This window comes from Micrasema longulum, unplaced genomic scaffold (assembly GCF_059751315.1).
Source record: "Micrasema longulum isolate JH-2025_06_02 unplaced genomic scaffold, ASM5975131v1 h1tg000226l, whole genome shotgun sequence".
In the NCBI taxonomy this organism is placed as follows: Eukaryota; Metazoa; Arthropoda; class Insecta; order Trichoptera; family Brachycentridae; genus Micrasema; species Micrasema longulum.
In genome coordinates, this window is record NW_028277431.1 from 453,969 (window position 1) to 479,643 (window position 25,675).

Genomic DNA, 25,675 nt, shown 5'->3' on the forward strand with positions numbered 1-25,675 from the left:
GGAATAATGTTTATTTTTTAACTCTGATAACACCCAGGAAAAATTAGTAAACAATAATTGTTATTTGCGTCCCGAAAGCTTTAACTGTTAATATCTTGGCTACGCTAAAATAACTTGTGACTAGAATACAAAAACTTCGGGAAAGTCGAAAGACTCAGTCATAAATTATTTAAAAACTTAACAGAACTTAAAACACTATGGTTTTGTTTTAAATAAAGTTAAAAATTCGTTTAATTCTATGAAATGTAACATTGACTTTTTAAGATTAACAGATTTGGACATGCTGGAAAAATATTTGCCAAGTAGTAGTGATATTACGTCATTTTTGTATATTTTTTTTAAAAACACGTGAAAAACAAAGAGACATGAAGAAGAAAACCTGACAGGGTACAAAATTGTATTTTTTTTTAATTTAGTTAATTGAAAAAGTGATTTATTATGTTATAAATTTACAGACCAGTACCAGAGCTGATTAGAAAATTCACATTACCATTTTTATCAAGGGAAAAAATAATAAATGTTGACAACACATCTGAAAAATTGAATAAACTATCTAAAAAAACATATAAAAGAACACAATATGATATATTGTTTGAATTGAAGTATTGAGTAAATAAAGAATGAACAAACAGTAAAAACAAATTAATTTGGCGTCACATTAAATATCTTAGGCTTTTGAGTTTTTCCGGGTTATTGTGCGGTATGTCGTTTGCAAGTTTTGGATCGCATCATCCACGACGATTGACACCGCAATGCGATACGAAACGTCAGAAAAGAATGCAAACGACACACGTATTACATAATAACCCACAATGACTCGATTTACACATACATACATAATGCACCCTTTTAAGAAAAGTGACACTAAACAAAATCACATGTTTTTCAATATGAGCACATAAAGTAAAGATTAGTTAAAACTAATGCAACACATGATTAACAAATTGCATTCCTCATGTGTTGAATTGGTTTTAAGTAAGAAACCTTGAGTTTTACTGCCAATAAGAATTTTGTCAATTTTTTTGTACATAAATAAAATACGTCGCACCCCGGAAATAACAGTGGCACAACTCAAAAAACTCATTTTTACAGGAGAGCAGTAAAACAGACACTTGCTCTATCAACAAACTAACATTCTTTCTCAAAAATAAAGACACATAAAATTCACTCACTCGCAGCATCTAGTTTTCTTATGTTTTTGTACAAGTTTTTACATTTCAGAAATAACAATGGCAAAATGATCATCGTGAAATTATTATTTCTTGAATTTAACTGAAACATTATGGTAAAAAACATTGTCATTTTTGCTTTTAAGGCTACACAAACATTTTTAAGAGTTATGTCTTTAATTGTAAGGATAGGAAAATATTTTCAGTAACATTTCTGCTTGCTTTACTACAAACGGTCAATTTTTGACATGTGCCATTATTATCGCTAAGGTGCGTCATATCTAAAAATAATATAAACTGACATAATAAAATACATAAGGGACATTACACGAAATTGATAAATTTTGCATAGCGTCACTATGCTTATAAAGGTGCGATATCACATTATTTGTAAAAAAGTAGCCTAATTAAGCACCATTTCATCACATTTTAAATAATTCACACGTCGTGTATAAATAGTTAACGTCTGTGTATAACTGGGAACACAAATCCGATACGCTTTTGAGGGAGTCTTGTATGGTGTTGTTTTCATGCTTTAGGAAGTGAAGGCATCTACCAAGGGTGATCCGATTGTCTGTGTACGGTTTCTGGTCCAACATGGCCTCCAGGGCGGCCAAACTCTTGCCATACGAGCTGCTCTCGCCACCGGACTGCGAAGGGCTGGATTCTCGGATCTTCTGCTGGTACGCAAGGATCAGACATAGAGCGTACCGTGCGATGATGCGGAATCTTAAAAAAGTATTTAAAATTAGTAATGTAATTTTTTGGGTCTGGGCGGATTGATAACTCAACGATGTTTTAAGAATTTCCAAATGCTTACAGACAGGCTGGATTTCCTCCCTAGGGAGTCATTTAGATCCAAATTTGATGCAACAGAGAGGGAAAACATTTTTGAGAAGGGGATATGGAAGTCTAGGCATTTACGGGGCTCAAATCTCATCCGCATCAATAAAGGTTTTAGCTCTTTAACTTTAAAAATATCAACAGGTGGAAGAATTGAAGGAATATAGATGTTCAAACATAGGCAGAGTGGTTAATGTCACAGTACGTAAAGTGGCCACTTAAACCAGCCAATGACAGATCATAAGCCCTGTAAATGCTTAGACTTCCATATTCCCTTTTCGAAAATGTTTTCCCTCTCTGTTGCAACAAATTTGGGTTGATAACTGCTTAAATAAATCAAGCTGCAACTGTCCCACCACTGTATACGCAAAAACAATTTAATATCTCGGGCTTGAAATAGATAATAACACGGCCAATAAACTCATAAAAGCTAATGTATTTCTTTGAGGCTGTGAGTAGAACGTCCACAGATCAACGACATACACATGTGCCGAATGGTTTTATCAGAAATCTAGAGTGTCGACCAAAGAAACAACATAACATTTTTCAATTTAACACAATAAATGAAATTATGCAAGACCAACAACTGCAGTACATTAGCATAGACGAAATAAAAAAAATATTTGAGCGGCATGTTAACAATGCAAATTAAATTTTGAACACTGAACAGTCCTTAGAACAGGTTTTCCTAGTGAGGATTCTGAAATTAATTTTCTAATTATTTTTTGCATATCATGGGGGTAATTACTTAATTAATTTTGTGTACCTCGGCTCGCTTATTTCCAGCAACGGCAGTTGCAGACCTAAGATTGGTCGCAGGATTCAAATGGCCAAAGAAGCAACGAACCGTTTAGAGAAGATTCGGCGAGATCGAGGTATATCAATAAACACAAAAAACTGATTGATGGAAGCCCTGGGATTTTACGTTTTCCTATATAGGGCTGAAACGTGGACAATGCGTGCCTACAAGAGGAAGAGGATCGATGAATTCGAGATGTGGTGTTGGAGAAGGCTGCTGCGTGTGCCTTGGACAGCCAGAAGGACGAATGCATAGATACTGGAAGAGCTCCATATTACAACTCGTCTGTCAGTGGTGTCTGAGGAGGACACTGTCTTGTGAAATAGAACCAGGATCCTGGTCAAGTGTTTTCCAGTTCATGGCAATTCTCAGATTAAAAAAATCCGAAAAAGGAAATCGAGATAAGTCCGCCATGTAGAGTACATTTTCAAAAAATCAAAATCCAATTGTGAAGTCTATACGATAACAATTAGTTTAGTTAGTAAAGGACGCATAGTAAATAATAGGACCAACTTGTGGGATGGAGCCTTGTTCTCCACGAGTCTTATGGCTTTGAGCAGCCCCCAAGAGGGCTCCTGTGCCCAGCGCTCCAAGACAGCGTGCAGCAGGTGTAGCGCCCCCAGAGTGCCTGCCCTGTCCATACTGTGGTCACCCGCCAGCCACACGCAGTAACACACCCACAGGCTGCACTGACGCTCATTGGAACACCTGATAAACATGTGTGTTTATAAATAATGCTAGTGAAATGTATGTTATATTTTTCGCCAGTAAAATGATGGAGCGTTTAACTCGATTACAATTGTATACATATTAAAAGGAATAACACATTTTTTAATAACTCTCTATTTGTAAAATACAATAACAAAAATATAATGTACACCACCTACTATTAAAACATGTATGATTTTACATATGAGAACCCAGCCGTATTTAAAAATTGTAAACCTTTACCTGGTGAGATAAAAATTCATATTAATACATGGCCACTCATATTATTACAAATAATGGTTGGTGACAATGTAAAAAAAAAAAAGGTTCAGTAACATGTTGTTTAATACATATATAGATTCAACTGAATTCAAGAGGGCCAAAAGAAAGCAACTTGACCATTTAATTAAAAGTATATATTTGAGTGACATACAAAAAACTGAAATTAAATTTTAAAACTGTATAGTCCTAGTAAGGAGTAACAGGTTTTCCTAGAATCTTAAAATTTATATTTTCATAATAATAGTGAATAAAAAAACAGTAAACAGGTGTAGCTTATAAAAGTTCACTTCTTATTTTACTGTTTATATATATTATGGTAACATATTTTACAATGCTACATATAATTTTGAATGGCAGACAAAACCACTTGGATAATGACAAACAATTTTAAGAGGTATAAAATAATAATAACAAAAAGATGATAGCTAATAATTGTTTAATAGTGAATCTGTTATAGAAATGTTATTTATCGCAATTAACTTGAAGACTTAACATACCAAATTATATGCATCAAGCCAAATAGTATATTTCATTTTACAAAGTTAAACTACTTTTAATTGGCGCATTACATGAGGTCTTTGTACTCACAGTATAAAATTGCTATTAAGAAATGGATAGTGGAGGTGAATTGCGCACGGATTGATGAGCAGATCAAGTCAAATAGTTAAAAATTTGTGTCCTGTTTATGAAATTTGGTCTACAAGTCTATATGAATTTGTTGTGTTTTTTATGATTATTTTTTATGTTTAAGATGATAATTAGGTTAATTAGATTAATTACGTTTTTATTGTCTGATTATATTAACTATGTTAAATAACTAATTTCAGGCATGTTTCACTTATTGTAAAATGTTTCCCTCGACACGGGACACCCCAGTGAAGAAACATTATTCTGTATAAAAAAATTAATACATACATTGTTAAATAATAAATAAATAAATAAAATAAATAAATACTATCTCAATATTTTATCAATATTGTTACTCAATGAAATATTCGATAAATTACAGCTCCGCTGCGGGGGTATGTCAGTGTTGTGGTGTCTACAATAATAAAGTACAGAATTTTTTTTCTACATGGGTAGCTGTCAATATTTACAGAACTTTACAAGAAAATGACAAAAGTGCCATAATACGTTGCCGCAGGGTATAACAATACACTTTGAATGACGACTTACTCCGGGTCGAACCCGTGAAGGGCCTGCAGAACGCTCTTGTCCAGCTGGTTGAAGGCGCTCCCCTGGAACTTGCTCCTGTCTGCGGCCTTGTACGTGGCCAGCGCAGTCAGTGGACAGGAGAACCCGATTAAGTATTCCACGGAAACTATGCAGTTGTTTCTCCACTTGTCTATTATGTAGTTCCACTCGCCTGGGACCATACAGTACAAATTGAAAAAAAAATAACAAAATATTATAATGCAGGTTAGACTTGTAAACTTAAAAAGCAAAAAACAAGAGTTATGTGATTCTTTTATATGCGTCCTTGGGGTGATTTTCACAAAAATGGCGCATTATAAATTATTGAACAAAAAAAAAACAAAACATCACACCGTTTTCTCGTAGGGGTAGGCAGAGAAGATAGAATGCCATATGACTCCGTCTTTGCATACAGACCTCACTTTCTCTATATTTATACATCTTCTCACGCACTTAAGCCGATTATTCCGACATTTGACATGTTCGTCTTCAAATATTTGTTGGATTTGGTCATGCCATGTTTTTCTTGGTCTTCCTTGACTTCTGCGTCCATAAAAATTCGCATTGTAAACCTTTTCAGGCGTCATTTCGCTGTCCATTCCCTCTACATGTCCAAACCAGCGCAGAATACCTTTCTTGATTATGTCGATAATGCGTATCTCGGCCTTACGTAATACACTGATCTCGACATTTGGGCACCTATCGTACTCAGTTTTACCACACATTCACCAGAGAGATCGCATTAAGACAGCATTCAGTCTACTTCCATCCTCGTTTTTCTAAATCCATACTTCGCTTCCATATATAAGAATCAGCACCAGAACTCCACTGTGAATGGCTGATTCCGGCTGCTAACCTTGGAAAAAATCTAATGTCCACTCGATTTCCGTTTTTCAGTATTTTATATGTAAATAAAAAATTATCGATACGGGTTAAATAAAATCAATACTTCATACTGAAGTCTAGATTAATTAAAAAGTCCAATCAAATTTTACATTTTTAAAAAATAAATTGAACCTAGAACATCACTGTGTAATATATGTTATAAAATAATTCAATTTAATACTCTTGATAGGGGTGGTCTGCCCTTAGGGAAACTATTAGCAATGGGATTACCTTCATGTTCGAAGAAGGCGAGGATTGTGTGTTCACCGAGTGTGCCAAATATGTCCCTCTGGGTGACCTGATACAGGCAAGAGATCAGGGACATGAGGCATAGCTTCGTTGTACTGTTAACCCATTTTATCCATTCCTACAAATTAAATGCATAATATTACTTACCAGAATTTACAGTATACAAAAATAGCTTTTGTCTTTTGGAAATTACAAAAAGCCAGCATGTGTTCTCTGTATTTATATATATTTTCCAATATAAAGATTTTATATCAAAATACATAATATATTTAACACAATACTTTGAAGGTTTAATACATTCTGCGATATTTATTGTTTATTAATGCATATTCCGTGATCTTTTATGGATTGTAAAGCAATAAAAACATTAATGGTTTTTTAGAGCATGAATTATGTCATACCCAAAACCCGTACGACTTTTGCTGAGACATCTCTCATTTATCGCACTGAGAGTTATCAATATTTTGGAAGAGCGTATTAAGCTCTCAAGGACAAAAACTGTTTTCAAGAAAGTAGTTAAGGACTGGATTTTTCTTAGCTGGAGGGATTTGATTAGGAAACTCCTTGATGATTTTCCGAATGTTTGAGTTTACTGTTTACTTTATTGATGTGCTATATATATGTATTTTTTGTAAAAGTATTTTTTATGTTTCTGATCCTATATTTGTGGTGATATACTCATGTGTCTATGTCAACTAATTGCTAGTCCCATCTTAACACAGGACATTTAGTTCCATGGAGTTGGGACATATGTCTCAAATAATGTACAGTAAACTTATGTATTTTTTAAATTTTTTTTTATTTATTGGGGATCAGTAATAAAATCAGCAAAATTTATTGGAAACTAATTAAATTAAAAACACACTTATAAATTCAAGTTTGCTAGAGAAAATTCTTGATGGAAGTTCATTGCAATTTATTACAGAATTAAAGACAAGTGATACTTAAATCCACAAATTGGGAATAACCAGTAATTGCCTTCGTGACATCTTGGAGACTGAGAGAGAATTTGAAATTACTTTGTAACACTTTGTAAAAGGGTCATTCAGACAAAAATAATTTAATTAAATTACTGTATTCTGCGGACGATAAGACGCGTTGGACCATAAAATGCACCCCAATTTTTGGTTGAATTTTTAGAGTAAAAACGTGCGTCTTATGGTCAGAAAAATACAATACTATTTATAATTTTTAATTCCACTTATCCTTACCGTTTTCATATAAATACATTGAATTTTATAATAAAGATACCAGTCTCAAAGATTTCGCTCATCACTTATCTTTTATTTCCATAATAAACATTTATAGTAACAGAAGTGAGAATTTTGGAAATTAATAAAATTAAAACATGACTTCGTATCATAGCCATTCCATTGAGAACAGTCAATAAGTAACATGATTTAGATAGAACACAAGAAAAATAATTTTTCAGGAAAATATTTAGTTACCTCCTGAGCAACTTCAGAAAGAACCATCATGTTCATCATCAGGACAGCATTACTAATGAGGGCGGATCCTTCCGCCAGCTTCTCTAATTCAGCAGTACTTTCTGTACCTATAAAATAAACACTCGTGTTAGTCAAAGCGCCTGGTCAGCACCATGAGAAGGAACTAATAGTGATTTTATTTATGCTTTTTAAGTTAGTTCATAACATCTTTAATAACATTACAATTTTTTTATCAAAATTTCAATAACGTATTTTTTCAAATTAATTTTAAATATTTCGATCTTTTCTATCTCCTTTATTCCTTCAGGTAACTCATTGTACAGCTTCAATCCCTTGTACAATGAGTTTTGAGATTCATATGTATGACATTGTTGGGTAAATTTTATTATTCAAGTCAACCTTGCCACAAATCAAATCATGACAAATAGAATAAAGCAATTTTAAGAGTATAATATTAATAGAATAAGAAATGGCAAATATTAATTTGTTTCAAAGATATCTAAATATCCAGAAAGTAAGTTCCATTTGTATTTCTTGCCATCGCAACACTGCCATCGCAACACTGCGATCGCAGTTTTATGCATACATGGTGTTTACCCTGACATATTGAGAAGGAGTTCGCCAAAGATGGATGTCCACATTGTCAATAATATCACGACCTTCATTGAACTGTATCACCTATCTCCTTACCACTGAATCATTTATCACACATTCTCCGCACGCCTTACAGATCTGTTGATGAATGTGGACTGATTTAATGTTATTTTTCTTTCTTTCTTCTTTTTTGGGAATAACCAGCTTTGCCTCTATTTAGAGGATTCTCAGCAGGTGGGAAAGAGGGGACATGGAAGGAGGTTATGAAAAATACACCACACCACCCAGACCAGTTGAGAATTTTTTTTCTCGCAACTAGCGGGAATCGAACCCGCAAAGCCAGTTTCACAGTTGCTTGTCCAGCCAACCGTGCGACGGTGCCACGAAACCAACTACAGACTTTATCTGACAAGCGGCAGGATTTTAATTTATTATTTATATATTTATTTTATTCAGCATTTCAAACAAGCACCACGAAGCGTACACAACACTCAGCTGACTCATAATGCCGTCAACTCTTTTTCATTAGGTCAAGGGAAGTACCACGCATGCACGAAACAAACGAAGCTCGGATATTTATTTTATTTATGTTACTTATTTTATTTTATTCATTCGAGATTTTTACAGCTATCACATAAAAAATAAGCAGAAATATATTAACAATACTAAAGCCAATTATAAAATCCACAGTTAACCTCGCATACACTTCATTTCCATTACTTTGAATATGGTCTCAAATATTACAAAACACACAAGCACAAGCAGTTTCTAACAAAGCAATTTGATATGCGAATGTAGGATGAGTGACCTAATGACATGGTGGTGTCCTGTATCCTCTGCAGCAGGTCCCGGATGCTGGCCGGTACTCCGGAGCAGCTGGTGGTGGCAGTTGCTGTCACCCACGCCTTTACAAGGTCACTCCTCTTGTTACTCCACATGATGCCCACCTCTCCGCCGGAGACCAGACCACCGACAGCGCAGAGCAAACTGCCAAAACGCAGAAACAGAATTATGTATTACATTTTCATACTAAATCAGGTATTAGTACTACTGGGTGAGCTGATAATTAGTGCGCCTATAAACAGATGACACGTCAAGCTCAAAAAAAAAAAATATTACCCTATGTGCTTCATCTGCAGCTTTTTTGAAGAAAGTAATGCACTAAAACTCCCCGCAAATACGCTTTTTTGACACAAAATTCGACATGTTTAATGCTATGAAAAAATATGTTGTTTACACTTTTGCGGAATAACATATACTGTCATTTCAAGCCTAATATGGTGGAGTTTCACAAAGAACTTGCCTGTAGTATTGCCCGACATAAAAAGGCAATGATAACATCACTTATTGAACTTATTCAAGTCCCTATTATATATAAATAAATATATTGTAATATTGTATAACTTACGGAACAAGACGATTGGAGTGGAATATTTGTGTTGTAGAATTGTTGATACTAACAACCCAAGTCACACTCGCCTTGAATGCCTCTTCACTAAGATACTTCCATGGCAAATTTAAGGCATCATCCAGCACCTATGACATACACATTTCATTTTTGAGAAAGGAATATGAAAGTACCGGTATTTACGGGGCTTATAAATTGTCAATGTCTGGTTTATAATTGCTATTAAGTAATTGTTTTGTAATTATAACGTATTCCGCACTAGGTAATACTGTGAATACATAATATAAAAATTGTATGTTACATGCTTATTATAAATATACAATGCACAAATAATATTTGGCACAGTGCATTTTGCGTTGTCAAAAGACAAATTATATTTATTATATTGTGGAGGTCATCATCAACAAAGTTGGCAGGGCCGAACACCGTTCTGGCCCGCAACGCGTAATCCGATGCAAAGTCAGCTCGGACAAGTAATTAAACGTCGTGCAGCAAAAGAATATGCACATTTCATCTTGGCATTTGTCGCCCGTCCACCAGCTCCTCGCCAGTGTTCGCTATTGTAAATTCCTTCTGTACAAAATTGTAAGGATGTATCTCGTGTGTATCTACTCAATAAATAACTTGAATTGTAATCCATCTTTCTCATTTAACCTCAAATTAATTCACTCATCCATACAAATGGTGTTCGACCCTGCCAACTTTACGGTGGTGATGTTTTTTATTTCATTTTTAAAAAAAAATCTAAAACTCTTAACTTTATTGTCAAATAAAAATTTTAAAAATGTAAATAGGGGCTAGATTTCTTATTGTCCATGCGCTCTGTAGCTGCAAAACGTGCTGGGATACTTATTTATTGTACAGCGCCCTTGAGGTGATTTCCACAAAAACAGCGCTATAGAATTCATCCCAAAATATATATACAGGGTGTTCTTTAAACCCTGTCACATCCGAAACTGCAATGGTCAGTATGGGCAAGAAGACATATTAGCATATTTAAAAAATATTTAGGACAAAGAAATTTATAAAAAAATAAATATTTAAAAAAAACAAATGGTTGCTTACTTCTGCAGGCGAGAAGTGAGGGAAGCGCGGCGCAGTATCAGACTACCCCCTGACCCTCCTTGTTTCTGCCCTGCAGAAGTAAGCAACCATTTGCTTTTTATGATATATTTTAAAAAAAAATTTTATTCGTTCTAAAATATTATTTTAATGTGTCAATATGTCTTCTTGCTCATACTGATCATGGTGGTTTCGGATGTGACAGGGTTTGATGAACACCTGTATATAATATTATTAAAATATACAACTTTAAGTGATCACTTAAAACGGTGTAAAACATTCACCATTTTACTTTAATTAGAATATCAATCTCATCAACAAGTGTATCAAGTCTTTAACCTAATAAAAATTAACAATGGAAGAATCAAATAAATTTAGATGTTAAAGTAACATGTGAAATCATCATCATCATCATTCCCTTTACGCACTAATAGCGCATAGGGCACTGGATTGGTACGCCAATCGCAGCATATCCCGATCAATTTTGTTACATGAAGGTAAGGTGATCAGTCTTACGCTTCAGATACCAGTCCAGGGACTATGAAATATTCTAGCGTGAAAACACCATTTTGAATAAATAATTCATATCAACCATGTCGGGAATCGAACCCGAGACCTCTTGCATGGTAGGCAAACGCATTGACCATTACACCACGAGGCCGACAAATAAAATGTGAAATAATAAATTAATACTATTTGATGTGTAACAAGTGATCATTTTACACACTGTGAAACATTCACCATTTTGCCTACGGTTAAATATTAAGTAACATTACTAAGAAACAATGATCCTATATACCTGCGTGAATATTTCACCATGAACTGATCTACGTGGAAATTTCAACGCTTATCAGTTCATGGTTTACCTCTTCGTTCTAATACTCAAGGCACTCTCTTAATACCCATCCACAATTCCTCTTTCTTCTCTAACTCATATAGTGTCCATGCGGCTCGACTGTAGAATCATCTCCCATCCACCATCAAAGATGTTACTACATTATCTCTGTTTAAATCACGTCTGAAGAAACATCTCCTTTCTCTTCCTTAATCTCTCCTCCTTTCCTCTTTCCCCTTTTTTCCCTTTTTCCATTGTAGAACAGTTTTGATTTAAGGTAACTTATAAACAAATAAGTTTATTTCTATTTTTATATATCTTTAGCTTTTTAATCTTTATTTTCTATTGAATATGTTCTGTAACTTGAACTATAAAAATAAAACTTTTATTTTATTGGTTGGTTGGAAGAAATTGCCATTTGGCAATAAGCCCGCCAATGTACAAATAACATTATGTACAAAAAGTTAAATAAATAAGTTTGTATTAATACATAATTTTACCTATTATTTACAAGGTTAATTATTTTAATACTTATTGATCCAAGTCAATTATTTAAACCTATAAAGCCATGGTTTCCAAAGAAAGCGACGCCATTATCCAGCAGGCACGATATGCCGTGATGATCACCTGATTTATTAAATTGTTTTTGAAAATGGACAATCTAGACATACTTAGCATTATCAATAGATATATCCTGACTTAACACGGATTTCATCTCTACCAAGTCAGGACATGAATATGAAAGCAGAATTGAGTCCTGTATTAAATGTAAACAACCGGTCAATTTTTTTAAAAAATGTACAAAACATTCATGGTAGTTTAGCTCGTTTGAAAACCACACGTAATTGGAGTATCAGACCTGTTGGTGCAAGTCCAGCGTAAGGAGCAGAGGCAGGAGCAGGTGCACTATGGCGGGGTGGAGGGGGGGAGGCTGGGCCTCTAGCCACGGCCCCCATCTCCGGCTGCCCATACACTGCACCATGAAGGCGTTACACGAAGCCAGGTTGATATTACGAACCTGCACATGTTTGGTAATTAAATTTTGGAGATCTTTATATAATCACTTTTTTGTAAATAAATTGATTTCATATTTGAATTTATTTCAACAGAGAGGGAAAAATATATTTTGAGAAGGGAATATGGAAGTCTAGGCATTTACAGGGCTTATGACCTGTCATTGGCTGGTTTAAGTGGCCACTTTACACACTGTGTAACATTCACCATTCTGCCCATGTTTGAACATCCACATTTCCTCAACTCTTCTATCTGTTGACTTTTGTGAAGTAAAAGAGCTGAAACCTTTATCACGTGGGTGAGATTCATCCGGCTGAACCAAATCAAAAATTAACTGAGCAAATATATATATATATATATTTTTTGTGAGTTATTTACATAGATATGATTTTTTTAAGTTACATTTATCAAATACCGTGCCAAATGACTGTAATCAGTGTGTCACTTTTCAGTAGTGACGTCATGAAACGGTTGGCGTTCTTACTTTCACTGACCGCGGTAAGTTGTAATTCTCCAGCCAATAACAAAACTGACAAAAATCTATGGAATATTGCTTTGATTACTTCATTTAGTTGTGGTTGTTTTTACGAACGTTTCGATTTAGAAAAACCTAGAAAGTTGACATAATCTCTGGTTGAAATGTCAACAAAGTATTTCTATACTCTATATACTCTCTATTTCTATACTGTATACTCTTTTTCTTCTATGGTCAAAACGTTCCTTACAAGGTGCGAGGGCTTTAAAGCGGAAACCGGAAATACTACACGTAGATATAAGGAGTGACGTCATTATTTACGATTTTAAAATAAATACTATTTTTAACATTTTTTATTTATTTTTGCGTGCGTTTTCATCCTACACCAAAATTTTTAAATATTCACGTGTACACGAAAACATTTTTAAAATTTAATCCCGGGTTGGGCTGAAATTCCTCATTGTCACAAAGAACCAGACACTTATTTAGAAGGGAGTGGAGAATAATAATATGTAAGTATTCATTTACACACAGGAGGCTGTATCGCGAGTTAAATGTAAACCTGAGGAGGTATCGCGAGTTAAATGTAAACTGAAATATGGACTGACGTCGCAACACAGGCACTGAAACGGTGAATAAGTACAGTGAAACCCGGTAATTTGCGTTTTCTCGCAATTTACGTATAATTTTTCAAAATTTAATTTGAATTTTGAATGTGTTTTGCAAACATTCATTCCTGCCTTTTTTGTATTTTTGACTACTCAAAAGTCTGAAGTTATGTCTCTAATCTTTATATAAGCTTGTTGGTCGGAAGAAATTCCAATCCCCACTGAAAACTGACAACACAAGAGTCTGAAGTTAGTCTCTGTCATTATACCAAATGGTAAGTTAAATAGATAATGGAAATTATTGCCGCCATTTTTGTGTTTTTTTAGTTGTACAAAAAGTTTATTGTGTCTTATGAACATTTATTGCCGCCATTTTCATGTTTTGGTTATAATTTTAAAGATGGTTTATTTTGTTTTACAGACATTTATTATTCATGGATATATTTAAAAAGTTGCAATATAAAAATTAAAACATTGCTCCATATTTTTTTTTATAAAAAATAATTAGCTGAATTCATTTTATTTTCACTACCCCCCCGATTAAATTTCTTTTTGTCGGTCCCTTAAAAAATGTAATTTAGGTATTTTACTGTAATTACCTGGGCGATGGTCTGCAAGTCGGGGAATGTGATCCAGTACTCTGGGAAGACTGTCCAGGGGAGACGGGCCAGTGCGGTGTGAACCCGTGACAAGACGTGTGGGGGAATCGATGAATGGGGGAAATTACGCGCGTACCATTGCCAAGTCATCCCCAGAAGATCGTTGATACTGCCTGGGAAGACATTTACAATAAATTTAAAAATTGGTGGCAGAAATGAGTAGAATGTCCCTTGTGAAGGTTTCCATACTAACAATATTTATATATTAGATATAAAATAAAATAAAATACAAGATATAAAAAACTATGGCGGCCTTCGTGGTATAGAGGTCAAGACACTTGACTATCACACGGAAGGCTTTGAGTTGGATTCCCGGTGAGAACACAAAAATTAAATGTGAATTTTCTCAAGCCTGGGTGCGTTGTGCTGTAATTCACCTCTGTAATTGGGCTTCAAGGTCTGTTCTGGTGCAAAAAAAAATTAGCCTTACACTTCAGGAGCCAGTCCAGGAACATGAAATATTGAAGTATAGAAATACCTTTTTAATAAAAAAGTCCTGTCGACCTTCCCAGGAATCGAACCTGGGACTTTAAGTGTGATAGGCGAATGCACCAGCCACAAACACTATGGATTGTAGTGCCTTCACACTTGATTGTAGTGCTTTTACACTTGATTGTAGTGCTTTCACACTTGATTGTAGTGCTTTCACACTTGGTAGTACCAAACTTACTATGGAGATATGTTAAATATTAATTTACCTCCTGAATTTAGATCAAAATATAACAATCTTTCGCGGATTACAATCCTTTTTATCTTCAGCTATAAAATATTGACAGTCACCGCAAGTGCATGTGATTGCTGTTTTGCTGATAGGTTATGATCGCCATTGTAATTTTGGATATTTGCACCGCAAAATTGTTTATTTGTTCAAGTCATACAAACCCACCTTGTTTAAGTCAGCCTTCAATAGAGCCCGCCTGCGAGAAGAAGTTCAAACAATAAGGTGGGTAACCCAAGTATAAGGTGAGTGCTTGTTTTCATTTTGTAATGGAGTTTTTATTTATTTATTTATTTATTTATTCACACTCTTTATCAAAATACAATTCCATATTCACTTTGCCCAGCTAACAAGGGTACATACCCCGTTCCAGTTAAGAGCAGTTTTAATAAAACAATTAAATCTTTCAATTGACCTCCCAATCGTGCGCCTACCTATCATCCAGTAAGTGGCGCAATGAACATTTATATACTAAGCAGACAGGGCGTCCTAGAAGACACCGGATTTTTTCCATAGTTTTGTTCAATAAACTAGTCATATATCTCACAAATACCTGGAAGGGTGCTGGCGCAGTAGTGCAGAGTCTCCACAAGGGCGTCCAGCATGCTCTTCGGGTCCTGATCCTCAGCCCCCCAGGGCATAAGGCAGGCTCCCCGCGCCAGGTCCCCCACCCAGGGGGCCACCTGGGAGCCCCCGCCCCACCATGGCACAAGCCACACGTCCCAGAAGGTGAACATCGCAGTGGTCACCAAGGTACAAACTGTGAAACAAAATTGATCATTTATTTATTGAATACATCATCGTTGATACCTATTTATTTATTTGACGGACTTATGCGGTTCATTTTAACACTGGTAAAGACAAATTATTATAATAAATACAGGCGCTTATAAAATAAAATACAACTAAATAAAATTAAAGCTAGGACAAAAAAAAAAATTACTACCTCAAGACAAGATCCGGTCTACTACTAGACTAAGAGATAGACTTATCTCCGCTCGATTTCCTTATTCAGGATTTTTAGCTGAGAGTAGCCATCGACCTAAAGCATTCGTCCAGGATTCTAGTTCTCTTTCACACACTGAAATGTATTCTTTATCTGCCTGGACACAGAGATTCTTTATTTAAAACGGTATTGCCTGGAATGCATCCACCGTGTAAAATACGAGTCAAGTTTAATCACTTTGTTTGGTAAGCAGTGGAGGGCTGTGCAGCATGGCCGTGCTGAGTACTGTGGAGGCAAGCAGGGCCCCCAGGCGGCCCATCTGGGAGGCGTACGCCCCGTAGGCCGAGTACAGACCGTTAGGTCCGCACGAGCCGCGCTTCGACCACCACTGCCGCCCTATCAGCTCCATACTCTCGCACGCCTGGAATACAAACAAGAAAACAAAACCCATAGAGCAAAGTATAGACACAGAAATAGATAATAAAACCGCATGATATGGAAAATATTATGATAATTTCTCCCATAACATGGACATTATATTGTAAATATGTAAGGTTTTTTTATATAGGAGTTACATTATATTTACTTCAAAAGACAATATACTACTAAATTTACTTCAAATAAAAACTTTGAAAATTAGTTATGTTTGTAATATGTAATGATCGGGTGGGATATTTCATTTATTCTAACGACAAGAAACCAGAGAAAACAGCCGGAAAAACGTGAACTGTTTTCGTTCATCGATAGAACTTCTAACCCACTTGAAGAGTGTTCAGCATTTGAAAAACAAATATTTGAGGTTTATTTATTAAATTGTACAATAAGGTCCCAAGGAGCCCTTAAAATAGAAATAAAAAAAGTTTTTCTATGTTAACAAAAATAAAGGAGTGCTTTAAAACTTCCGCATTTTTTTATTAAAGTTATCCGAACGAACAATATAGGTAACCCTCCTAAAACACGGTAGATAGGTTCCTATAAAATGCCGTGTTATGTGAAACCGTATTATACGAGACTCAGAGCCAGTACAAAAAGGGGGGATAGGTTCACAAAAAATAAAAAACAGTTTTTCTGTTATAAAAAATGCAATAAAAAATATTGTATTTATGTGTCAAACAGGCAAGATTTATTTTAGTGTTCCGTTTATTCTATTCCTGAAACCCATCCACCATTCAATTTCTTTATCTGTGCACCAGCACCCACCCTCCTGATATCTTTCTCAGTAGACCAGCAATCTCTCATTTTAATATATTTCTCAATTATACCGCAAGGTTTGCCAAATGATTATTTCTATTTCATTCTGATTACCTGGTGATGGAGTAGGAGGTGGGGGTAGGTCTCGATGATGGTGATGCAGTGCTGCCAGGTGTTGGGGGGCAGCTTCCTCTCCAGGGAGAGGCTGCACAGTGTTCCCAGCACTTGACTCAAATGGACGGGAAACTCCCAAGCCAATACTTTACTGAGATGAACACACATCAACTAAAAAAAATAATAAAAATATTCAGGCTTAGAAATAAGTCCATTCATATTTATTATTATTATACCTACTTTAGAAATCGCACAATAAATTATTTAAGAGGCCTCATTAGGATTACCTGTTCCGAGGAGGACTCCACAAAGTAAATTTTTTGAATCTTTATTAATATATGCTTCAGCCAAATTTTTTTAACTAAAAACATTAAAATGTAAACTTTTTTAAGAAGCCTTTTTCAGGCCTGATTTAATTGCCGTAGTTATAAGAAAACATTCTGTATTCAAAATTGTAAAGTAAGCAAGCGTGGTTAAGACTTTCGGGAGACATCCATCCAGCCATATCGCCTGTGTTTGACGACAGTTACGACATTCGGTAAGAATGGATTAAAAGTTTGTGTATATTTGAATGAATTGCCTTACAATACTGGATTTATTACAAGGAAGCCTTCTACAGTTGCAGTTATACTTAAAACATTGATAAATAAATAACATGAAAATTTATGAGAAATGTTTTACCTCGTGCAGTATGAGGCGGTCATCTTGAGGTTCGTAGCCTGACATGCCTAATCCCTCGCACAGGAGAGATATGAAGCGACTTCTCTCCATTACCGTCGGTCGTACGTCGTATAGCCACCCGGATATGTGAAACTAAACAATCAATTTACATTTTTACATATTTAAATCATAAGTGGCACACAAGTCTACATAGAATACAAGACTAGATATATCTCTCTTATTTTTAAAAATAATGAAGTAGTATTTTGCTATAACAGGTCTTATTTATATGATTATTTTTACAAATGTCAAAAATAGTTTATTATACATAGGCATCCAATTTTTGTTTTAAAATACCCGTATTTAAAAATATCTCATCTTTTGCTTAATGTAACAGGACGTTTCAGCTATTGTTTATGTTAATTTCTTCTCTTATTCTTCTTTTGTTTTTTATTTTAGTATTTCCAGATGAAAATATTGTCGCATACAATTTGAAGAATTAAGGAGTGCAGGATAACACGTCATGATAATGAAGTAAATGTTTTACCTTGGAGAGGTAACTGAATGCCACACGCGTGTCCTTCACTTGAATACTGATGGCCGCGTAGACTTTGATCATCTCAGCTGTGGGAAGTTGCGAAGGGCGGAGTAGAGTGCCCACGAGCCCGATGCTCTCCGCACCGCGGACCTTACCCACAAGTTGTTCACAGTGCACACCGCTGTTAGTCACAAATTTCTAAAAAGAAATAAAATATTCTTAATACAGGTGCAGTTGAATGATTAAAGAGTTTCCAACTACAATAGGCCAAGATTTTTTGATGAATAACCAGTTAAGCCTCTTGGCTTCGTAGCGGGTGGGAAAGAAAGGATATGGAAGAAAGTTAAGGAAAATAACACATTACAACAGAGATGAAGAACATTGAAGAGACAAATGAAGAACAAATATAGGCAGAATGGTGAATGTTACACAGTGTGTAAAGTGGCCACTTAAACCAGCCATTGCCAGGTCATAAGCCCTGTAGATGCCTAGACTTCTATATTACCGTCTCTTCAATGTTCTTCATCTCTGTTGTAATATGTTAATATAAACAACTCTCCGGGGAGTTGAATCCAGTCCTTGTCTACAAAAATTTGGACAAACTCAAAATATTGTTAAGGAAAATAGACTAGAACACCCAGACCAATTGTGAAAATAAACTTTTATTTCGCAACTGGCGGGAATCGAACTCGCGACGCCAGTTTCGCAGTTAGCAGTCTAACTAACTGTGCCACGGCACTTGTCAAAGAATAGTGAATGAACACAGAATTTAGGTGGAAGAAAAAACACAATTTTACTATTGTGATCTTATTGGGAATACAAATTATGTAATGTGAAAAACTACTAAGTTAATGCTTAAAATATGATTTACATAAAATTTTCGTATGGATAAAATATTATTGTTTTCATTTTAAGCGAGCAGCTTGATATGCTTAAATATATTTAACGTAAGTTAGTTGCTGGCGTATTAAATTTTTAGAGACTACTTCTTCCGACCATCAACAACCTTATTGCCCGGGAAATTCTTCCATTTATTTAAGTTGAATCTGGTTTTTCTCCAGTCTGAGACTATGGCTTCGAAGTTGGGCATCTTGTTTAAGTTTGAGCGTGGAATCCAAATTTGGGCAGCTACAGTATTTTACATGACGAATATTGAGGATATAAGGTTAATATAAATGAAAAGCAACAAAAATACCTCTCCCAGTTGTGTAGCTACATTGACTAGGACCTGGCTGGCCGGAGGGAACTGGGTATTCTCATCCTTAATGGCACTTAACACCGTGTTGAACAGCTGGACTCCCTCATCGCCCAGATTTGGTATTTGGCCATTGTACGCCAGTCTAGAGAGAACAGAAAAATTACGCAATAGGGAAATATCACAACATTTTTATTTTACAACTTTAAATTAATAAGGGTCCATGAAATACATCATCATCATTCCCTTTTCGCACCTAATGGTGCATAGTGCATTGCATTCGTGTACAAATCGCAGCGTATCTTGTCATGTTTTGTTACATGAAGGTAAGATGATCAGTCTTGCATTTTAGGTGCCAGTCCAGGGACTATGAAATTTTCCAGCGTAAAATCACCTTTTTAAATAAATATTTCATGTTAACGGTGTCAGGAATCGAACCCGCATGGTAGGCAGACGCGCTGACCACTACACCACGAGGCCGACGAGGTTATTGACTACATCAATTTAATCAATTAGCGGTGAAAGCATTGTTAGTAGGTAGGTACTAAATTTGAGTTGATAAATATCCAAACGCCAGTATGTCCACCCAATAATTTTTTTGATATTTGTTCTACAAAATGTAGAGGAAAAAAATATGTTCATTTCAGTACTGTTCAAATTAGAACATGTCCTCATTATTGCAATAAAACACTGTCAAAAAACACTATTTCAATTCAGAAGCTAGTAGGTCCACATGGACACTGTGGTGGATCATTGTGGACATACCAGCGTTTGATATTTATCAACTCATTTGACAATTTCAACACCAAGGGTTAGCAACACTACTTATCTTTGATGGGAAAGGACGGCACAAAACATTAGCTCAGTTCATACCCAGAGACATTGGCCTCTCGGGACAATATATAAAATTTAATTTTTCAACCATTCAGCACATTCTCTCAAAGACGAGCATTTCACAAGTATCGGTCGCTATACTATGGGCACCCCTGGGAATCTCCCATTTCTCAACCCAAGAGCATTACTCGACAGACAGAAGAAATATGGATGTTCAAATATGGGCAAAATGGTGAATGTTACACAATGTGGTAAGTGGCCACTTACACCAGCCAATGTCCATATTCCCTTCTCTAAAATGCTCTCCATCTCTGTTGTAATGTGTTGTCACACACCCTTGTCGTTAATTCCGAAATTCCCCGGCACTACGGACATGCATGGTCAAGACAGACTTTGCAGCGTGAAAGGTGGTGAGAGATAGGCTTGCCACGAGGCCGATGTTTGACCACAACCACTCTGGCAAGAGGAAGTCTGAGGATATAGCAATCGCGGTCAATGGCACATTTCCCATGATTAAGTAAAACACTCACTGAGCCAGTTTGGTGATTATAGCTGTGTGTGTTGCAACATCGTCGTATGGCTTCATGGCCTTTTCCAAAGCCGTTTTATGAGTACTTCGGTTATATCCAATCTTTATTTTCACATCTTCTTTGACCTTTGATTCTTCACACTGCAATAGAAATATTAAAAACTGAGAAATTTGAGGGCTTTTAAAAACATACATAATTCTTAATTTATAATGATAACTAGCTTTTACACTGTGTTAGGAAAAAAACTTATAAATTCGTTTTGCTGTTCAATATTAATAAGAATTTTCGAGGTGAAATGATATATTTTTTTCTCAAGGTTTTCTTAAACTAATAATATATTGTTTTGTTTAAACAATAATGATTTAAAATAAGTTGCTAATTGTTTGATGTCTGTACACCAAAGAAGACGAGGTCTTTATTATAACCTCAAAATGAATACTATAATATATTACCTTGATCATGAATTCAGCTTTTCCTAAACACTTTTCACCACAAACTTTTTGTATTTTCTTGCAAAAATCTCTTTTCTCATATAGTGCAGGTATCAAATCACACAAATTCCCATCAATCGAACTCAAATAACGTGTTGTGTTGTCGTATTTCCTATAAAAATAATCAACATTATTTTCTGTCCTGGGAATATCTGTTTTGAACTATTTGTAACAAAATTTTGCAGAATAATACAAAGGAGTCGTAGATAAATTTTTAAAAAATCATATATATTGCCAGTGTAGCAGAATTAAGCTTTTTTTCCTTTTTGAGGCACCATAACATGATAATATTGGCCGAAAACAAGTTACATATATGCATTTAAAAATTATTACAATAAGCAAGATATTGTTTGAATGAAATACATTAGAAGCATGCCATAGACAAAAGTGATTTGCCATTGAGCCATCTTAATAAATTAATGTCAATATATAAAAAAAAAAACCTACATATAATTCTATTTTTAAAATACGCTCTTATAACTAGTTTTAAACTGTTCTAAAAACATGGATTAAGTTGGCGAGAATTTCATCATGAATCTAAATTTCAGGTTTTTATCATTATTTTTACTAAATATTTTACAAAGTAATAATAACACACCAGGGCTAGTATTCTGAACAATTGTAGCGCGTTTTTACATACTAAATACACGTTATAGCGCGCTGTAAATGCGTTCGGATTACCAGCCCTGGGCTAGTACGTAAATTTTGACCAAAAGTGTTCTCTATGCGCGATATGGTGTTCAGAATGTGCAAAATTGTAGTTTTTTTAAGTTTAAAAAAGCAGAAATATTCCTGAATATATTTCCTATCCACACAGTTAACGGCATATTTCTTAAAAATATTTATGTGGCCTTACAAGTACAAAAAATGACAATTTTATGTTTTCAGTTTTTTTTTCAAATTTAAGGAATAATAATGGCACAATGATTATTATGCCACTATTATTTCTGAAAACGTAAAATTAGATGGCTCAAGTACGGAAACCTTAAGTTGTGACTTTGTTTTCGCAAATGAATGTTAGGTTACTGATAGCGTGGGTGTAAGTAAAACTGCTCTCCTGTAAAAATGATTTTTTGATTTGTGCCACTATTATTGTCAGGGGGCGATAAATATATGTACTTACTTTGCACATTTCTCCAGAAACTTAAGATGATCTTTCATCAACTTGTGTACTTTGGAAAAGTCTTGGGAAAGTCTCGGATCAACCAAGGGTTCCAATCTGTCAGCTTTGTACTCCACAGAGTCGGTGGCAGGTTTTTCGTAAGTCTTCAGTCTCGAGAGGATTCTTTCTCTCGCGGTAGATTCTGGAGTCTTGGAGCGGGTGTTGGTCGCTACAGAGTAGATGGAGCTACTGGGCATTATGGCTGCCGGCCACAAAGCTGGCTGAAGGCTTCGTAAGTCTTGAAGGTTAACGGTATCCATCCACATATCCTGAAAATATTAATTAAAAGTAGTAAAATCACATTCGCATACTGAATTGAACTATTAGAAACTGCCAAATGTTTAGTCCTAATGTCAAAGCATTTCATAATACTATAGAATGGTAATTTAACGATGCTGATTTCTTTAATACGAATGTTAGGCCAAATATATTTTTTTTATATGAGGAAGTTCGGTGGTTTTTTTTTCATTTTTTATTTGTTGATAGACTATCAAACTAAGTCAAAACAAAAAAATATATATATATATATCATATTATCATCGCAATGATTTTTTCAAGTTTTGTAATTACACTGCCCATGACGTCATGAGTTCCCTGTACCTGTCTAAACATGGCTACCCAGATACCGGAAATCTATCACAACACATCCGATTGGATATTCTAAGCACATTCACCTGAACCTGTGACGTTTCAAAGTAGTTTATTTGGAGAAACTTCGCCATACAATTAAATACCTAAACTTTTAACGCGTGTTAGAAAACATTTTTTATATCTAATTTTCCATAGCACTGAACTTCCTCATTGTAATTACCATTCTATTGTTTTTCCTAATACTAATTTCTTGCATTTTTAAAAATGTATTTTTGAAATAAAATTTGAAGCATTTGGTTTCTACATGTATGATAAATAATTTTAATTTTGAAACAGAGTTCTTACATTAGTTCCTTCTCTTAATTTTTCAAATTTATTATTGTAGGGGCGTAATTTTGAGAGGTCCCTTGTATACACGTCATCATCGAGCCACACCTGGAATGCTTTCATCAATCTGAAAATGCCATGTGATCAATAGTTGTATGTGTTACATAATAGATATTATTATAACTATACAACATTTTGAGTTTGTTCAACATTTATTATCGTGGGGTAATGAGGAATTCCACTGTTTTCTAATTAATTTTTTTTCTATTAGCGTACTATTTAACTAAGCAAATATATATAAAAAAATATTTTTTTTGTGCGTTATTTACAAAGATACGATTTTTTAAAGTTACATTTATCAAATACCGTGCCAAATGACTGTAATCAGTGTGTCACTTTTCAGTAATGACGTCATGAAACGGTTGGCGTTCTTACTTTCACTGACCGCGGTAAGTTGTATTTCTCCAGCCAATAACAAAACTGACAAGAATCTATGGAATATTGCTTTGATTACTTCATTTAGTTGATCGTAATTTGCTCATTTCTATGTTATGGTTGTTTTTACGAATGTTTCGATAGAAAAACCTAGAAAGTTGACATAATCTCTGGTTGAAATGTCAACAAAGTATTATTTGCCGGATTTCTATACTCTTTTTTTTCTATGGTCAAAACGTTCATTACAAGGTGCGGGGGCTTTAAAGCGGAAACCGGAAATACTACACGTAGATATAAGGAGTGATGTCATTATTTACGATTTTAAAATGAATACTATTTTTAACCTTTTTTATTTATTTTGCGTGCGTTTTTGAGATATTTCATCCTACTCCAAATTTTTTATATATTCACGTGTACACGAAAACCTTTTTAAAATTTAATTCCGGGTTGGGCTGGAATTCCTCATTACTACAACTAGGAAACTTCTAAAAACAGATTTTTACACCCTCCTCCATTAATGCTACGAATAAACAAGTCATTCATTCAAATCACCATAAATTATTTTAATGCATCACGACTTGTCAATTTGTAGCATTCGTGGATTAAGATACAAAGATGTGTTTTACTCAAAAATCCTGATTTTGACGTTACAAGTTGTAATTACCCAACGACATTGTAAAAGATTCCAACTACCACAGCTTTATTACTATTCTGCCATCATACGAAGAATTACAATGACGAAAATTAGCATCAACTCAAAAGTGAAGATTTGAGCTCGTTGTAGCTTTATAGACAAAGATACTTTTATTGTAAAACAATTTGGATTTTGTTTCATATTATTACGAGCATTTTAAAGCGCTGTAAACGCTAGGATCACATGGTTCTAGCTATGGCAGTGCCGCCAAGCGGTGAAGGTCACATGGTAGATGGACTGACCGACAGCAGTGTTAATATATAGGATTGCGTAACAAAAAGTAATGCCGTTGAAATTCTTCTCTATAATAATAAAATACTCAGTTATATCTCTAACAATATATATATTTTTTAAAAGGAATAACCTGCTAAGCCCTAATTTGAGGCTTGTCAGCAGGTGAGATAGAGGGGATATGGAAGGAGGTAATAAAAAATACACCACAACACCTAGACCAATTGAGAAAAAAAAATATCCTGGATTTTTTTATGCAACTGGCGGGAATCGAACCCGCGACGCCAGTTTCAGTTTGCCGTCTAACCAACTGCACCACGGCACCTGTCTATTTAAATGTTCTCTTTCTGATTCTAAATCTATACAGAACTAATTTTTGACAGAAATAGTGGTTACGACTTTTCTCCGTATGACAGCACTATTAACAAGCCCAGTTATGTTTCGGACTAGTTGAAAATGGATTGAAAGATGGATTGGGGAATTTTCTTTTTTGTATGTTTTAGAGAAGTTCAGAATTATTATTGTCTAAGGACCAGAAATGCATAAAAAAGTTAAGTTAAATTGTTGCATTTTCCTCAAAATGGACAGAAGAGCTCATACGAAAAAGTAAAATAATAAATTAAAATAAACTTTAAACTTTATTTAGATATAAATCGACTATAAGGAAGCTCCAAGTGGCACAGAGAAAACATGAAAGAGTCATGCTACATATAAAACCCTCTAACCGGACAAGAAACGCCGAGATACGGAAAAGGTCGGGAATAACAAATGTCAAAAGATTGGCTA

At 34.9% G+C, this 25,675-nt stretch overlaps 1 protein-coding gene across 3 annotated transcripts in view; it reads right to left on the reverse strand.

Moving 5' to 3' along the window:
- Positions 1-328: 328 nt before the first annotated feature.
- LOC148283514 (ectopic P granules protein 5 homolog) overlaps positions 329-25,675 on the reverse strand; it is a 40,861-nt gene continuing 15,514 nt past the window's right edge. For all 3 annotated transcript variants that reach the window (XM_088243766.1, XM_088243765.1, XM_088243764.1), the window contains exons 16-34: positions 23,548-23,656; positions 22,573-22,880; positions 21,411-21,561; positions 20,959-21,098; positions 19,595-19,739; positions 18,409-18,597; positions 17,883-18,014; positions 17,202-17,372; positions 16,134-16,317; positions 15,504-15,710; positions 14,173-14,345; positions 12,336-12,494; positions 9,580-9,707; positions 8,980-9,158; positions 7,578-7,684; positions 6,112-6,247; positions 4,978-5,167; positions 3,325-3,519; positions 329-1,898 (exon numbers count right to left, since the gene is read on the reverse strand). In XM_088243766.1, the coding sequence (XP_088099892.1) occupies positions 1,592-1,898; positions 3,325-3,519; positions 4,978-5,167; positions 6,112-6,247; positions 7,578-7,684; positions 8,980-9,158; positions 9,580-9,707; positions 12,336-12,494; positions 14,173-14,345; positions 15,504-15,710; positions 16,134-16,317; positions 17,202-17,372; positions 17,883-18,014; positions 18,409-18,597; positions 19,595-19,739; positions 20,959-21,098; positions 21,411-21,561; positions 22,573-22,880; positions 23,548-23,656 (3,310 nt within the window). In that variant the 3' untranslated portion in view covers positions 329-1,591. The remainder of the gene's footprint in view (positions 1,899-3,324; positions 3,520-4,977; positions 5,168-6,111; positions 6,248-7,577; positions 7,685-8,979; positions 9,159-9,579; positions 9,708-12,335; positions 12,495-14,172; positions 14,346-15,503; positions 15,711-16,133; positions 16,318-17,201; positions 17,373-17,882; positions 18,015-18,408; positions 18,598-19,594; positions 19,740-20,958; positions 21,099-21,410; positions 21,562-22,572; positions 22,881-23,547; positions 23,657-25,675) is intronic.